The 18404-nt window shown below is 39.3% G+C and overlaps 1 protein-coding gene across 1 annotated transcript in view; it reads right to left on the bottom strand.

Moving 5' to 3' along the window:
* Positions 1 to 4388: 4388 nt before the first annotated feature.
* cxadr (CXADR Ig-like cell adhesion molecule) overlaps positions 4389 to 18404 on the bottom strand; it is a 42580-nt gene continuing 28564 nt past the window's right edge. Inside the window, exons 3-7 of the mRNA XM_033978707.2 lie at positions 17625 to 17829; positions 11466 to 11621; positions 10670 to 10792; positions 9731 to 9869; positions 4389 to 6374 (exon numbers count right to left, since the gene is read on the bottom strand). Coding sequence (XP_033834598.1) covers positions 6095 to 6374; positions 9731 to 9869; positions 10670 to 10792; positions 11466 to 11621; positions 17625 to 17829 — 903 coding nt within the window. The 3' untranslated portion in view covers positions 4389 to 6094. The remainder of the gene's footprint in view (positions 6375 to 9730; positions 9870 to 10669; positions 10793 to 11465; positions 11622 to 17624; positions 17830 to 18404) is intronic.

Raw genomic sequence — 18404 nt, 5'->3', positions numbered from 1 at the left:
CTCCTACAAAGGCATATAGGTCGTATATTAGGGTTGTAAAAAAATCAATACCTAAATCTAATATAAGACCAAATGATAATACTAAAGAAATTCCAATGTATTTGTGTTGAAACAACATTATTTTGTATCAAATACGGAGCCTGCCTTTGAAATGTTAGTTTTGTGACAACCTTCATAACACAAATCAGCATATGGGATATTTATAGATTTATAGACCTGTCATTTTATTGTTTAAATGAACAGGTTCATTGTTTTAGCCATGTGCTCATGACATTGTGTATCCTCTCGTGTCACCCACACCAGCACCTATAGGCATCTCATTCTCATGGAGCCTGTGACAGCTGGGCGGCTGCATGGAACAGAGGCTTCAGTGAAGGTGGCCTCCCGTACGTGTCCCGCATGAAGACAACACATTGTCTAATTGCTTTGCTCCAAACAGCTGGAGGTGTGGCTGTAGCTGCACTGCTTAGTACAGAGGGAACATGAAGAGACCCATCTTGTTAAATCAGCACCCTGACCTTTAACCCCTGCTCCCACACATGGACACGGCCCTGTGCTGATGCAAACGGCACAGAGCTGTGTAAAGACACGCCCCACCCAGAGGCACAAAACATCTATCTCTGCCACAGCCAGGTGATCTGCAGACGACCCCAATCATCAGAGAAGGAGAGAAACGGCTATGGCCTCACCACCCCTCGCCAAAGCTTTTACTGCTGCCTCCATTGTAGCCCCAACGACACGGCTTTAGAGGGAGATCGCCCGTAATAGAGTCCAGGACGGTGCAGATTAAAAGTACAAATCACATTGTAACCAACTGAGGCGAATCACACTCTGTTACCTCCATCTAAGAGTGCAGAATGGAAACTGTAGGACATCCTTATTTCCAATCTCCCAGCATGACTGACCTAAGAAAACAGATAACAAAGGATGAAAAGAGCAGCGGACTGCACTGTGAGGGACATTACGCAGGTGCACTGCTCTCAGCACATGGCCTTACACTCGCCTTTCCTTTCTCCTTCAGACAGATGGAAGGGGGTCGAGGTGCCACTCTAATGAAGTTAATTTACCCTCGAGCTGTCTCTGGTGGTAGGAGCAAAGTGCTACGCTCTGTCTGCTCTGCTCACACCATACACAAGTCCTCCTAGTAAATGAAATGTCACATGGGCTGATGAGCGCCACCTACTGATCCATAAAGCTCAGCAGACAAAGTCCCCAGAGAGCAGGTCTTAAAATAACACCGTCTTCTCAGACAGAGCGTAATCCCAATGCGTCTCCACCGTGGACCCCGCAGCGTACACGGAAGGTCAGCTGTCAAAAGTCACAGATTAGTCATCGAAATGTTAACAGCATGAAGCAGGAAAAAGGGACACGAGTCAATGCTGAGATGCAACCAGTGTAGAGGTCAGAGGACAGGTGAGTCCATATCAACTGTGGAGGACAGGGGGGTCCCTCTGCTCTCTCTGGGACAGGGGGGTAGTGCAGCTGGATGTGAGTGACTGGAGGTCTGGGCTCCCTCTGATCAGAACAAACTGTCTCTACAGAAGCACTCCACGGTTGAGTGCCATCAGAGGCTGGTGACACATTGATGTCCTCCATCCTTCCACAGTCCTTCTCATCTGACATGCCACAATGAGTGTGCATTTAAAGTTCAGTCTGTCAGCTTTCATTTGGAGCTCGTTTCAGATGAGCCTCAGCTTTGATGAATGAACTGCGGGCATGATTGTGCTCCTCTTTACAACTTGATGGAGTTGAAATTGAAAGCCATTGGGGAATCTGTCCAGAAATGGCTGTGCCTCCTCAGTCATTCATCTGCAGTAGCTATAAAAGCTCACACTCACAACATCATCTGTTAGGTTACATCCAAGTGCTAAGAGCATGCAGCCAAACTGTTAATGCACTCGTGTGCCACTGGAGCTGATGGAGCTCACTGTTCATGCATATGCATATGGCACTATCCTGCTCAGAATTCCCAGCATCCCCAGCTCTCACCCGGCGCTTTCACAAGTGGAAAAAGCCACTGTCTGTGACAGCAGACGTCACACTGAAGAGCAGAGACTTTGATGAGGCCAATGCTTTTACAGGCCTCTTTTGTTAGCGGGAGAGAATCACGCCTTACAAGATAAATCATGCAGCTAGCAGCCGGCTTAGACTGTGTACAACTAGATAAGGTTGCCAAGGAAACCCTCGTGGAGAACCAATGAGCATGGTTTGCCATACCAACCTCCTTGATCTGTGCAAACAATTAATACCTTGAGCGGGCAGGGAGGGAGGGGAGGGCGACGGTGGGGGTATGGATGGGGGGGCTGTGCGCTTCAAATCCCCAGGTGCTTAAAACGACATCATCATGTGAATGAGGACAGAGACTGTCACAAATGGAGCTTGTACTGAGGACATGTATGAATCAATTTATTCAATGAGGGACATTTAACATTAGTGCATGAATCCAATGTGCACACAGCGCTAATCGTCTTATAATAAATGTTTTGAATGCATTGCCATAAAAGGACCATTATATTCCTCCATATTAATTTGTGGGGCAGTTGTGATTGCGTTGTGTCGCTGCAGCCGTACAAACCAGGTTCATAATAGAACTCCCAATGTGCAGAGCTGGTGGGAAGCCATTAGAGCAGTGAGTGACTCGGACCAGCCACAGATCAATGCTCTGGGGCCCTATCTATTACTGACATCCAATTATAGCTATGGACGTCCATTTAACACTGCAACTAAGTGCTTTAGTCTCTTTATCGACTACCTGTCAGCTGCTTGCACACACTGGAGCTATTGGCTAATAATCAGCTATTGATCCATCCATGTCATGCTTATTGTCAAGTTGTTAGGTAAATACAATATTAGAATCAAAACTGAAGGCTTTACTTAGTCACAATCAACATATTTAACATTCTCCAGCACTTCCAAGTAGAAAGCTGATTGTGTGAAATTGTGATTAGTTCAAATGAAATAATTATATACACATTATCTAACAGGAAAAACTGTACTACTGAAAAAGCTAAATAAAAATAGCGCATTGGAATTATTGCCTTTAAAGACACCTAAAGCATTTTTCAGTGCATTATTCAGTCGCTTCATACTTCTCCATACTACCTCTGTAGTCACGGCTGCCAATCTGTACGATCAGCCCCTCCGACCCCCGCCATCACTCATGCACCCATCACATTCACACTAGACAAGGTGGGAGAAGAGCTGGCACTACTGGCTCATTGTGGCACCTCGTATTCCTAGAGGTGTCCAGTCCAAGTACTGACCAGGCCCAGTACTGACCAGGCCCAGCCTTGCTTAGCTTAGGTATGATGCACCTACACCCGAGCACAGTGGAGGTGTGGAGAAGAGGAGAGATGGGGGAGAGGGGGGAGTGATTAAAGCACACAGGTAGAGACTGTGGCTGGGTGACCATGTTAACCACCACTGCATGTTTATACTGGAGCTGAATGAAGAGCATCGGTGTTGACAGCAGTGGCTGTGGCTGCCGGCCTCATTGATTAATTACAGTCATTAAGCTGTTAGAAAGTCACCTGACCTGGTGTAAGGGCGGCACTTCACTGCTGATTACAATTAATCACACTCAGGATGCTGGGGTTAAGGTCTCCAAGGTGCAAGCCCCGCTAAAGACCAGAGCGATGGCAGAGGAGTGAACTCAGTGGATATGTTAGCGTGCACAACAAAATCTGATTATTATCTTATTTGTAGATATTTAAGACTAGCTGCAAACCGCAAAATCTGATGTGAGGGACCATGATCAAAAAGAAACTTGATGATTTTATAACTCTAAAGATCTGATAAACTGATTTTGAGTGCGCATGTAACTGCAGCCAGTGTTTCTCAGACTGGTATGCGAGCTCCTTTTATCCATTTTATCCTCCTTTCGATCATTTCTTGTTTAGAACTATAGTGAAAATTGTGTAGTTTACTTAGTTTAGACCTGGTTAAGCCCTAGATTAGACCTGGGATAGACCTGTTACAGACTTGAGTTAGACCTGGTCGTACTCTGAAAGCCAAATATTTTTCTTTGGTGGTATTTGGTGTGAAAAATTTAAGAGCCACTGGCATAGAATATTCTTCAGTGAACATATTTATTTTCAATTTCTGATATTTTATTTAAAAATACAGCACAAAAATACACAAAAGAAAAAAGAAAAAAAAAATCGCAAACCTGAAGGATATCTCCCTTACAATAAAAGCACACAGATTCAATAGCTACAGTTAATATTGTTAGCGTACAGAGCTGAGAGGGACCCTGTAAATGTTTGCTACAATTTATGACCAGGAAAAAGAAAAAAAAAAGGTGTTATTATTATGACAACAAACCATCTGCTCAAGTGTAGCTTCATTACCACCAGTTACATGGTACTGACTGATGCCAACCCTTATCGTTTTACAGTTGCCAAGCGCAGCACGGCAACAAGCAAGGATACACAGAATAAATCTCATTTCATTTAGCTGCTTTGAAATTAGTTCATTGTATACACATACTCATAACAATTGTGGACAAACATTTCTGTAATAAAAACAAAATAAAATGATATTAAAATAGCTTTAAAATTTAGTTGGATAAGAATGAATGGGTTGGGACAAAGAAGGTAAACCTGAACAGTTGGCTGCAGAAAAGTAGGAACAGTTGAACAATTTGGAACAAAACTGAACCAGGGAAAAGGCACAAGAAAAGTCCAGCTGTGAGGGATCTCGAATGGGAGGGTAAGGCTAAACAAGGACGAGTATAAGGCAAAAATTCATGGGTGCTCAGTGCTTCGGTTTCAGAACTGATTCAATATATATCGATAAGAAACGGCAATTAGTTTACAGCCCGAGTCCAGATGGTGTGAATAACAATCAAATGTTTGGACCTGTTTTCTCTTTGACTATTTACATTGTGGATTCTTAAAACTGAACGAACACCTATGGGATGTAGTAAACAAAAGCATATTTTAGATTCTTTAAAATAAGGTACTCTTTGCTTTGATCACTGCTTTGCAAAACCATTTCCGTGGACTTCATTGTGATGCTCATTGAGAGAAGGTGAAGAGTTTGCAGTGTTGTCAACAAAGCAAAGGATGGTTACTTTGATGAATCTAAAATAACCTTAACCTTTTTTCCTTCATAAGTAATTTCATACATCTACACCTTCAGTAAGTATCCACGGTGTAGAAAGTAGTAAAAAAAGCATAGAATGAAAATGTGTGTCCAAACTTTTGACTGATAGTGAGTATGGCACATTAAAATGATAAAAGGACATGTTTTGTCCGTTTTTTTTCTATTAAATGTAATATTTGGTCACAAGGTGCATATTTGATTTAAAAACTGAACTGTCTCACTAAAACCTTTGAGTTAACTTAAAGATTTCTTCCTTATAGTCAGTTATGGATTGTGGTCAGTGGACCGTCAAACTCAATCAGAGGAGATTGCTCAATGAACTCTTGTAGCCTCCATCTGGCCTCATTATTTTCGGCTCAACCTTTTAAAATCTTGGAGGCGGGACGGGGGGCAAAACGGGTATAATGTGCCCGCTCAAGTGACCAGCGATAATCCTCCAATCACAAGAACTGTAGTAAGAACCTCCCCTTAACCAACAGCCAATCACATCGCTTAGAGCCTGGGCAGAATTATTCAAACAGTTAATGTCTAAGGATTTTGAATCAGATTATAACTTCAATCTAACATGTTATGGTAACTAATAAGTGTTCAGGCATTCACAAGAAGTATTCATTCATACACACACACAGATCTATATGTACAAACACATGCATACAGCTGTACAGTTGGCCAGTTAATGGGCCTATCTGATGAACACTCTGCAACTTTACAGCAAGGAGGTCTATTAAAAACAACATGCATTCATTTATGTACAATAGTATTTGTATATTTACCATCCTGGGGTATATCTACTTCAATTTAAAGTTCAGAAAGTAAAATTCATAGAAAAAGTTCATATGTCCTGTTGTGATTCAGTACAACACGTTTAGCGCCTTCATTTCAGGAGAGATTTCCCTCTTGTAACTTCAAATTCAGTATCTTCACTGGGCATGTCAGACTTCCATACATCCACCTGTCCTCTGCATAGTCTTTGTGAGAAAATGCTATGCTACACAATAGACCCGTCCCTGTTTTGGGCCGGGATCATCACAGGTATACCCCCCATGCGGCTGAGGTTGGGCCCTGCCATCCTAGAGGCGGTGGGAGGGGGGAGCGGAGCGTGACTAGGGGGTCTGTCGTACTCCTCTGTAGATGGGATCTTGTCGTACTGAGGTTTGACGTACTCGTGGAGGTTAGAGGGCGACATGGAGCCCAGGGAGGAGCGCTGGCTGCCTACGGTGAAGCTACGAGCAGTCGAAACACGGCTCTTCGGGGGTGGCACATCCTCTCTGAAAACACAAAGAAAAAGATATATTAGGAACAGTGTGATTGGTCGAACAGCTACTTCAGACAGACAGATACTTCATACTCTGCTCCTGCACACATTTGTCATCAGAAACACCTGGCTGTAATCAAGGCAGTCATGCCTGAAATTGGTAGTGGCCACTGGAGCCAGGGCACACCCATTTTTATACATTTTTTACCACAAAGCTTCCAGTATACTTTAGTTTGCACTAAAATTGCTAGGAGCAGTGGAACAGGACTAGGAACACTGCTACTCAAACATCATATATACAGTTCAGTAGCAAAAAAAAGTTAATTTTGTGTTTCTACTTAAGTTGTTAATCAAAACTACAAGTGTACATTTCTAAAAAGTGTATGGTACTGAGATAATTGACTAGATTAAATTCAGTAAAAGACAACACAAAGAAGAGTGCAATAGGGCTGCAACAATTAATCAACTAATTAATTGTATTTTGATAATTGTAATCATTAACTCGACAATACAGACTCTATAAGACAACCCAAAAGACCTTTAATAACATGGTCAGATTTCTTTTGTGCATGTAAACACACACCAAAAATCAAATCTAATTACTGAGTTATCTAATTATTCCAGTTATCTGATTTGTAAACAGCCAGTGTCCAGTCAGAGGCCTGTATTCACTGCACAGAGCTCCCTAACACAGCACTGCCCTCTGCTCCCCCTGCAACCACATTAACAGCTAATAAGCAGTAATAATCCAGTTAAACGCTTGATCAGACGACACCGCAGGGCAGAGCTGTGCTGTTGTGTTATTTATGTGTTTAAATACAGTCTATGGTGTGCACGAGGCAGGGGCAGTGGACTATAATCCTCTTTGTCCCATACAGTTTAGAGTGGTCCCAGACACATTTGGTTAGGGCCATAGACTGTATAAACAAGTGGACTATGGCAGTGTGACGTCACCCGTAGCGTTTGGCTCCAGTAAAATAAAGCTCATTGAGCCTAGCAGTTATGGCGAATTTGGAGCAGAGTTCCATACTTGGAATTCTGACCCCGAATATCAAATCACCCAAAGAACCAACCTGCAGCAAGGATGTTGAAGGTAACACACCTTCCCATCCACCACCGGTTTAGCAGGGCGTGGGCAGGAGTGGGCAGGAGTGGGCAGGAGTGGGTGCTTTGGCACGCTCAGGATCATGTAGAGAGGGTTAATATGAACACATTAAGACCAGAATGACGAACCTGACCGCAGCAGTTACAGAGAGAGGGGCCACAGTTTTTCAAGAGAAAGTGAAAAGGAGTCAGAGTCAGCTGGCGGGATAGCTCCATCCATTTATACACAGTCTGTGGTTGCTGCAGAATATTTGGGTGAAATATCTAATTATGAACTTTCTGACAGGCACTGCATTTAAGATTAGATTCACGGTTTATGTTTCAAAATTAGGATTCTGTTCAAAGTTCACATTTTAAACATGGCCAGGAGAATTGACTAAAAGACTGAAATATGAACTGACAAACTAATACAAGAATCACATGCATTTCAGAACATGTTTGTGGAGATCTATAGCAGTTGTTATGCAGAATAATTAAATACTGTGTCCTTTCTGGCTGAAATTACTGTAAAATGCAGCTATTTGCATCTATTCAAATTTCTGTTCACTTGTGATAAATATAGCAGCCTACATTTGGTCATCAGCTAGCCCACAGTTAGTCCAAGCCTATGAGGGAGGGGGAGGAGGGTCCGACAGGGGTGGGATGCAGCCAGCCCAGACATGACACACAATCCACAGGGCAAACAAAGCTTTCAAACTGATTACCACAGCTGTTTATTTGAGTAGGGTGAAACGGAAAAATGCTGATGGTGAAGAAGCATTTTAGTGGGTGTTAGGGGAGTTGGGGTCAAGAGCCCAGTTACTAGTCCACTCCTATTTTTATTGTACCCTATGGGTGGGCAACAATGCAAAAAATGAATACGTCAACATTTTTTTTGCATTATGTCAATAACATTAGGACAATATTTAACAAGGCATCAGGAATGTGCTAAAATGTGCAGGTAAAGGTCTTTGTTGAAGTTCAAGTATCGCACAAAATGTGAACACATTGTAAAATTAACCAGTAAAGTGCATTAAATAGCACTTTATAGCCTTGTTTGGAAGATTACACTATATATATATATATATATATATATATATATATATATATATATATATATATATATATATATATATACATACATAATATATATTATTACTATAGCCAATATAATTATTTGTCCAAAAATATGAAAATGGCTTAAGTAATTCCCATCCATAAAAACGGTGATAAACACATTTTCACAAACTACAGGCCTTTCTAACTCACTCAGGTTTCAGTTTTCCAAAATCTGAAACCCGATTAGAAAAATGTATACACAAACAATCTAATAACAAAGTGATTATGGGTTTAGAAAAAAAAAAAAAAAAAGGACAACGATGGGAATAGTTGAGGTGGAGATTAGAAGAAATATGTGGCTAGGATCTTCACAGATCTTAGGAAAGCCTTTGACACGTTGAATCACACTATACTACGCCAAAAAAAACTAAAACTATATGGAATAAAGGGAGTGGCTCTAAACTGGACAAGTTATCTTATAGACTGCAGTTTGTAAAAACACCTGGTTACTTGGGCATTGCTTGTGGTGTTCAGCAAGGCTCAATATTAGGTCCTAAATTGTTTACTTTATACATCAATGATATAGTTACCATATCCAAAATACTTATATATAATAGACTTATATTTGATTTTTGAGATCAGAGGTAATTATTACACTATTATTATTATAGTACCAACTAATATGCATGAAGGAAGAAAACTAAAGATTAATGTAACAACTACAAGAAATCTGATCGTAAACTGTGGAAGTACACAGTGTAATCAAGGTACAACGGGTGGGAGTTTGTTTTTCTTCTCCCCAATTCCTTTTGTGCTACATTTGTTATTGTATTGTGAATGTGTAGGCACATATGTATGTATGAATAGCTATGTAAGAAAACAATACAAATCTATTGTGTCTTTCACCATGTAGATGTAAATACTGTATACCTGTAACTACTGCCACAAGCTTGAAATGAGTAAAAAAAACCTAAACAAAAACAAAACTAAACAACAAAAAAAAAATCTATACAAACGCCTTTTTTTTGGCATGCCTTTAACTTTATTATAGTTATTTATATATATTTTATGTTTCACCATAGCTTCCAAACTCATTCCTAGTTTGTGAATTTTGCTCAGTGATAATGGCAATAAAACTTAAAAAAATGTTGTTATAACCATACTAACCATGTTTATATATAAACATAAATAAGAAAACAATATTCCAGGTTGTTTTGGTGCTCGTACCTGATCTCATTGCAGATTTCTTTCTCATACTTCTTTCTGTTACGGGCGCGACAGAAGCAAAACAGGATGATTGCAATAATGAGGAGGAAGAGCAGCACAGCGATAATGGAGCCCGCCACGATGCCAGCCGTGTTCGGAGCTTTAGGAAAAATAGGGAAATATAGTTCAACACAGGCATATCATATCTGGGAGGAGTACTGATGAGAGGTTTTGTTTTGCAGTGTGGCATCGTTACGGATTCTTACCAGGTAAGTTGAGTATTGTAGAATGTAACGATATTATATAAAGATAAAAAAAGGCCTTATAATATAACCTTTTATTCAGACCAAAAATAGAAGCTATGTGTAATATAAATGCAGGAAAATGTTATGTTCATTAATACTGATGAGCACATAAATACAGAATGTTCTAGGCATAACAACAACTGTACCAATAGTTAGTATGTAACATCCCTTGTTATGTAGTATGCATTTTGTTTAAATCATTTGTTTTAAAAAAAAAAACTAATTAATGAAAACAGATTGTGGTTTAAAACAATTTAATTCATCTTAAAAATGAATAAAGCTTTGTGTAAAACACTGATTTTAAACGTAAAAAACAGTTACTAATACTACTAATACTAATATGAGTAGCGTCTTTCATGTGTACTTTATACTTGACAGTACTTTTTGCTCCTCTTCCAAGCTGCTTCTTCAGTTCTTCAGTTCAGAACTGAAGAAGCAATTTGGATGAGCAGCAAAACATCTTCACTTTTCCAGTTGATAGAAATGATTTTTCTTTTACTTTTACTTGGATACAGATTTTCAGTTCTCTTTACAACCATGAAAATACATGGCAGATTCCCATAAAACAACTAATGGTAAAAATCAACACAGAGACAAAGTCCACCTCCCTGGAGTGAGCGTCCTGTCTCTGGACAAATGCAAGCAGAATACTTACGAGGCGTCACATTAAGTTGCAGCACACATTCGTCAGTCCCGACGAGGTTGCTGGCAGTGCAGCGGTACGAGCCAGATGCGCTGGCAGATGCGTTTTTGACAATAATGGTTCCTGCAGCTGTATCTGCAATAAAAGTGAAGAGCAAAGGCATTGTTAGAGTCGGAGGTCTGTGTATAAAATGAAACTCAACAGATTATGTTCATGCGACATCTCTTCAGTTTCATATTGGGCTGAATTTTGATAATAAGTTTGTCTCTTTAGAAATATTACGAGATCTTGAGGTTTAAAGTTTTTAATACTCATAGCACAATTGAAGCTGGAAATAAGTTTTTGCTCATGTAAACCTAATAAATTCACCAAACCATACCAAATCCTGAAAAGTGTAGAGAAACAAAAACAAGAATAGCTTAATTTTAAAAAATTCAGACAGAAAATTATAATACTAAGGGGCGATTTGTCTTTTAACTGACAAAATGCAGATGGTTTATGTCAATAGCTTAAACTACTGTTGTTATGCATATAACAAAACAACTGGCATACAATTCAGTGTCTGTTAAAAAGTGGTGTTTTTCATTCACGCAGGAGTGATGGGTATAATGTCAAATGTCTTATACCATTTTATCTACATTAAAAGGTATAGTATGTAACTTTCTAGAGGCGGCACCTGAACGATTACACGGAAATAGAAAGTTAAAGCCATATTTCAGGTCAGAACATTCACTGCGTAGATGGATAAATTTAATTCCATACTGTGGAAGATAATATCCAAAGGTGAAACACTGTTAAACTGTTTTACCGAGTGTGGCGGTTGGGGGCAGCAGCTTGTTCCCGCTGGTCTTCTCCCAGACGTACTGGAGTGGATTGGTGCCTTCTTTGGAGACACACCTCATCACGATGTCTTTGCCTTCCTGAGTGGTGCCTTCAGAGTAGCACCTTGGTCGAGATGGTTTCACTGCAGAGACAAAAAGAAAATACATTAGAAAACATAATTATTCTTTATTTAGTCATTTCCATCCATAAAAACTGTGATCAACTAATATTAAGCAGTATTATATTATAGTATAAAAACCCAACATAGGATTACGTTTGGTTTATTATGCATTTAACAAACAAGCTGGTATGCTCATCCCGTGTTACTGTCGTGTTGGTTCTATGTTGATGCCGTGTTGGCGCCGTTTTATTTTCTAAACATGCAAGTATGTTCATCCCATGTTGATGGCATGTTGATGCTGTACTGCCGATTTTCAGGCACAGTTTAAAAAAAAAAGTATGTTTTAACTTAAAAAAAACAAAAACAAAAAACTTCCACATACAGTCCCTTGTTTATCGCGGGGGTTACCTTCTAAAAATAACCCCTAATAGGCGAAATCCGTGAAGTAGTAGGCATTATCATTTTCTCACATTTCTCTCTTGTTTAATTAATTAATAGTGACTCAGGCGTATCTCACAGTTCCTCTGACCGTGCCTCTTCATCCTGGCACCGCTCTGCTGTAGTTTCGATCGAACATTTAAGTAAATTTGACTGAACACATTCTGTACTGTACAGGAAACACGGCACGGAGGAGATTGATTGACAATGGCCTACACAGTCCCTCAGCCAATTAGGACGCAGAACAAAATGACACAATATGCGTTCATACACTGTGAAAAAAAAAAAGCATGCAAAATTGCACACACAAAAAAAAAAAAATCTGCAAAACAGCAAGATTTGTATTGTATTAAGATTTGTATTGTATTCAGGTGTGGCTTATATTTGTACAAAATGGATTTTCTTTTAAAATTTAGCTGATGCAGCTTATATTCAGGTGCGCTCTATACGGTAACTTAAAAAATACCACTTCATGACATCACAAGGTGGAACACAGTATTTTGTGCTTTGGAGATGTAGACAGACTAATATAGGATTAGTAAAAAACAAAGAACAATTCTGGGAATGTTTTTGAGGAGGTAACAACATTATAACATGACTTAAACACGACTAATTTTTGTGCAAAGAAAGTAACTGTACTCTGAAAACCATCAAATGAATCTGAATACATATTTCTAGTACATGATTTTAGTTACTCCCAACACTGACTGTGGTTTCATTATGTTCTATAATAAGTAGTTAGGTATTGTGGGCGTTTTGTTTTGTCCGTAGAAGCCATGGACATAATGAGAATCGTAATCAGCATAATTGATAGAGCTGCTGTCATTACTGAAATGTCACTCAGGATGATGGCAGGCAGCACGTCGGGTGAAGACTAGAATCTTACAGAAAAACCTGTGCAAACATTGGGTATGTGACCAATTTTTTGAGGGGGTTGAAAAACAAATAGATCTCTAAATTAAAAACAGACCACGTCTAGACAGACACACAGACAGGTAGTGAAGAAATGGGACATTGTCTGATGCTAAGGCTAAATTTTACCGCAGGCCGTTTATGCAGTGTGGTAATAACGTCTTAAGCGCTGAATCAGGCATTTGTGTGTTACAATGTCAGACTTATCAAGCTTAATGTGAGGATTAACATGAGACTGGCAGAGAAAAATAGTAGAGACAAAATTGTGGTAAATCTTTCTGAAGTATTGTGATTTGATTTGCAATTTGTTATAATAAAAATTCAGTTGACAGTGTATTGGAGAATTAACATTTGAGAGAAGACTAAAATATGAACTTCTAAACTAATACTAATACTATTACTTCAGAACTTGCTTGTAAAAGGCTACAGTTAGAATGTTGCATAATTAGACCCAATGAAGAAGTGGCATTTTGCTGATTGCCATTTTAAATTCAATTGAGCCGCACCTAATTTTACTTTTTTGCTTAAAAAAATAAATAAAATAAAATAAAATAAAGAAAAACAGAATTAGTCCCTTTTTAAGAGTTTTCAGTTTGTTCATGCATTTCTAGCATCCTAATTTGTTTATGAGCATGTTTCACAATTTTCATGAGCAAGAGTGGAGTTTTGACATTAGGGTTATGCCAACAACAACAATAATCATGCTAACAGCACTTCCTGTTACTTCCTGGTTTGTGGACAATAAAACGTTTTACGATTAGATACAGACAGCACAAAATGGAAGAAATGAGGACCGTTGCTATAGCGATTAACAATTACAACAATTAACAGCACACAGTGATCTCACTTTGACCCCAAGAGTGGCTTTTACAATGCAACTGCCCTGGGGCAAAACGAGCTTTACTTTTTTACATTAAAACATTGCGTACACCCCGTATAATCTCACAACCCTACTCATGGGTTTCAACTGCCTGTTAAATGCAACCACATTTTAAGGATTTCTTTCAGCATTCAAAAGATATATTTTGTTTTAAAATGTTAATTGCTATAGCAATGGTCCTCATTTCTCATCTTCCCAAAACTCCTGGATACCACACACACTAATCACTCACTACTACGATGAGACTGAAAACTAGAAAGTAATGATGGACAGATAGGAGATTTATGGCGACCAAGGCTCTTCTCTGCAGTGGCATTGTACCTTCTCACAAATGTCAAAGAGCTGTGACATTTTGAATGCGTCTTTCATAAAGGTGACTCCCCTGAACACATAGCGCCGCTGTAGCACGCTGTGACACACTGGGACTTGGTTATGAAACGATTTATTTGTTTGAAAGATGAGGTCAAAAAAGACGATGACAAAGGTTCTAGGGCCTCTGGGAGATAAAGGGCAAAGAGATAGCGCTAACCTGGCTATGCTAAAATGAACAATGAATTCAGATTTATGCCTTGTACGGGGCTTTGCTATAGAAAGAAGCAGATAAGGGCTAATGGATAGCACGGATGTGGTTACACCTGGTGGTCTCAAGAAAATTGTTTAATGGTGAATATAAAGACAAGTGTAAATGATTGCCAATATAATGCTAGACAGTACAGGACGGGGCAGAATGATTTGGGCAAAATTTAAATTGTAATTTTTCAGACAACCACTTGATTAGATTTTATTTGTTGATTGATTAGATTAGATTATGTGTTATAATTCTGTTGAAAGTTCACATTAACATTTGAAATATGAACTATTAAACTAATACAAGTATCCCATGCACTTCAAATCATGTTTATAGAGGTCTAAACTACAGTGTTAGCAGGTTTGGTGAGACAGGATATTTTGCAGTTTGCACATAGGCCTGTCATGATAAAAAATGTATCTTCTATATTTTCAGGACTTCAAAACGATAATAGTGAATGCCATTATGCCACTGACACAATGACCCTAAAGCAGGATTTCCCCCAAAAACTATTCTACACAGTTTTGTTAATGAACATGAGCTGCAATATATGAAACACTTGATGAGTCATAAAAGTGATTTCTTCCACTGACCTCTTATCCTACCAACGGAACAGAAAAATAAAAAAAGCTCCCCCACTAGTACAAAGAAAAAGTCCCCACAATGAATATTGACCCCCCCAAAATAATTGTTCAATCTACTATGTATTGAGTCATAAGTCAATATAGTGTTTATTTTGACAGGCCTATTGGCACAGGAAATTATGTTACTAAAATAACTACATCCTTTGCGATTTATTTCACATTTGCTTAAGAGGAATAAACCCTTGAGATGTTTTGGTAATTGCAACCACTCAAATTGTATTTTGCTTACAATATATCTTGCGGCTCTAGTGCAAGATGAACTAGATAGACTACCAGAGCCGTGCAGTGAGCTTGTGAGCAAAAGGTGGTGAGGATCGACTATAAAGTGATATAAAGTGTTCTACAGAGTCAAGTTGTGCATCAGTAAGTGACACTGAAGGCTGCTGACGTGTGGCGGTACAGTGCAGGTCGAGTCTCTCCTCCAGTTACCTTCACTGTCCGTGAGTAGCCGGAAAAAAATACACAATAGGAGCTCTATTTAGTGCTTGAACATAGTGTGGATGTCAGCTAGGAGGGGTCAATATTAATAAAAATAAAAATATTAATAACAATATTCAGAAGACGCATTCTATCACCAGTTTTTTGTTCAGCTCGTGTTTAGACTATGGGGGACCGCCATAGTCTCCTCTATTAATGGGAAACACTACTAGATGTTTCAATGTTAAATGCAATTGTTTATACTTGTATTTATAGATGATATAAACTTGATATTTTGTACTTTGATATCGGCAAAAAAACAATTCTTATCACATTTTCAGTATACTGCATCTTTCCACCACTAATGTTAGCACCTTTGCAAGGGGTAAAACAACCCCCCCATGTAAAGTATCTTAAGTTGACCCACCGATATTCATGAGTGTCTCCTGTTCTTAGACCACCTCCTCGTGACAAGATCAACCTGAAGGTAAAATGCAGAGCAGGCAGGATGTCCTCCCTTCTCCTTGTCACTGTAGCGTCTTATCAAGAGCCCCTTTGCCCCTGGGGTCAATCGCCAGCAGTATGTCAACCTCTCTAGCCTTGAGGCATCTTATAAGCAGCCTATAACGCATCGCACACACTGTATCCAGAGATATCAGCAAACTCTCACAAAGTCAAAGAGAATTTTATTGTACTCATTCTTTCTTTAATGGTTCACCATGTGACTTTTCTGCTGGAGGGTCCACCACCTGCTTGTCACTATGGACATGTGATTGCTGTGCCTGCAGTGTTCCATCTATAAAGTAATCTGTAAATTTGTGCCTTATTCGACTCATGTCTGTTGCTCTGTTGTTTTGTTTCTTTAGTAATGTTAATTTCGTTACAGTCTATTTTTGCTCTTTGTAATATTGTAGTGTGTGAGCTACTATGTCCAGCTAATATCCCTTTTGAATCAGTACAGTTTGTCTAAGTAAACTTCTCTATCTCCAAGGAGACATGCAGCTGATATCACCAGGCCAAGTTACACGTCAGATCTGTGAAGCGGTGACTCCACTCACAGTGAAATCCATGTTTTTCAAGATATTTATAAAGCACTAAAAACACCTGTGATAGAATACATGCAAGATAAACACAATGTCATACTGTGAACACCGTGGAAAGTAATGGAAAGCAATATCATCTCCACTGACACAAGCAGGTGGTGGAGTAGTGTATTTTTAATTGGATAGAAGAGTAAATAAATGACCTCACACCACCTGATCAATGTTTTTGGTTCAACACGGTTCCAGTACAGCACCTGCAGCAGTATTTGTTTTAGAGCCTCAGTCTGGTTTAACTACTTAGTGCTGTGATATTTGCTCAAAATATCATATCAACATAAGCCATTTTGAAAAGCTCTTTCCTTGTACAAAAAGGCAAAACCTACTCAGATAACAGCTCAGGGACTGCTGCTGAAACTCGTAGGCATTTATGGTTTACCTATGCAAATATTAGAAGGTTGGTTTCGGCCGTGACGTCATTTTCACCACTGCTAAGTTAGCAACAAAAGGCAATCCTTATCTGGCTAGCAGTGGACTTTTACACCAGTGGCCTGGATTTGTTTAATCAAAAACATTATGAAAAATTAAGAGTTGTTGCCATACAAATGAACAATTTACAACTACATATTGTATCTTTTGAAAGGGGAAAAGTCCTCAAATCATCACACATAATAAGAAGCTGAATCCCACGATCAGGCGGGTAATACACTGAATTATAAATAATTTTGTGAATGCCAAGGTTATAAAGTCTGCTTTCTGCACTTTTGTGGGAAATTTTCACATTTAGCTAATAATAGTATAATAATAATTAAATCTCAAATAACACATTTAAAGACATGTTTCAGCATAGGTCTGTTGGATAGTCCCCACCATTTTGCCTATTTTTTTTAATAGCAAAATTGTATCTATGTGTTCAGGGCATCTGGAGAGGCCGGTGACTTCCCATAAAAATTCTAATGCTCTACAGCCACGAGGAAGGTTATGAGTCCATTTTTAGGAGGATTACATGAAAACAGCCAGGAAGGGCAAAGGTCATGTGATACAATGCATTTTAACAGAGCACAGAGTTAAGCCTTTTAAAAGAATCTGTGTGCACTGGCTTCTGTGGAGAGACTGGGCACTCACCCATCACAGTGAGCAGTATCTTCTTGCTGCGGATGCCTGGAGCCTTCTTCACTTTGCACTGGTATGTTCCTGAATCCGAAGATGTCAGGCCTGTGAGGCTAATGGAGGCATCACCGTTTTTGGGGTCGGGTGAGTTGAAGTGTACCCTGCCCTTCATGGGTGGGTAGTAGTCCTCATAAGCTCTGTCGCCTGAGTACAACAGCACCTGGAAGATTAAAGGCGGAAATGATTTAGAATGATGCACAGTGCAAAATGTGTTATGAGTGCATATCACAATTCAATTTTATTTATATAGCACATTTAAAACCAACATCTGCTGTCTAGCTAATACTAAATGCAAGGGAGAAGAGGTGGGTTTTCAGTCTAGTCTTATTACAGGTTAAACTACTAAAAGTTTTCTTGCCTTTTTTCTAGTTTTTAAATTTTAGAAGTTTATATATTTTTACTTCCTGGTTCAACACAGGCAACAGATATGACATAAATGGTAATGGTACATGGTGACATTTTTATATAGCACTTTCCCACTTTCAAGTCACGCAAAGTGCCTTATATTAAGGAAGCGCTCACCCAGTCACGCACACATTCACACACCAGTGTACACAGATACTGGGGGCAAGGTGGGTTAAGTATCTTGCCCAAGGACAGAATGACATTATTCATCTGTGTGAGCTGGAATCGTCCCGTCAATCTGTGAGTCAGTACATCTGACCACTGAACCAATGAGTTTTGCATCAAGAACGGGATTCAAACCGCCAACTTTCAGATCAGTGACGTACATAA

Source organism: Periophthalmus magnuspinnatus, chromosome 14 (assembly GCF_009829125.3).
Source record: "Periophthalmus magnuspinnatus isolate fPerMag1 chromosome 14, fPerMag1.2.pri, whole genome shotgun sequence".
Lineage (NCBI taxonomy): Eukaryota > Metazoa > Chordata > Actinopteri > Gobiiformes > Gobiidae > Periophthalmus > Periophthalmus magnuspinnatus.
Note: the sequence above shows the minus strand (reverse complement) of the source record. Positions and strands in the feature narration are given on the sequence as shown.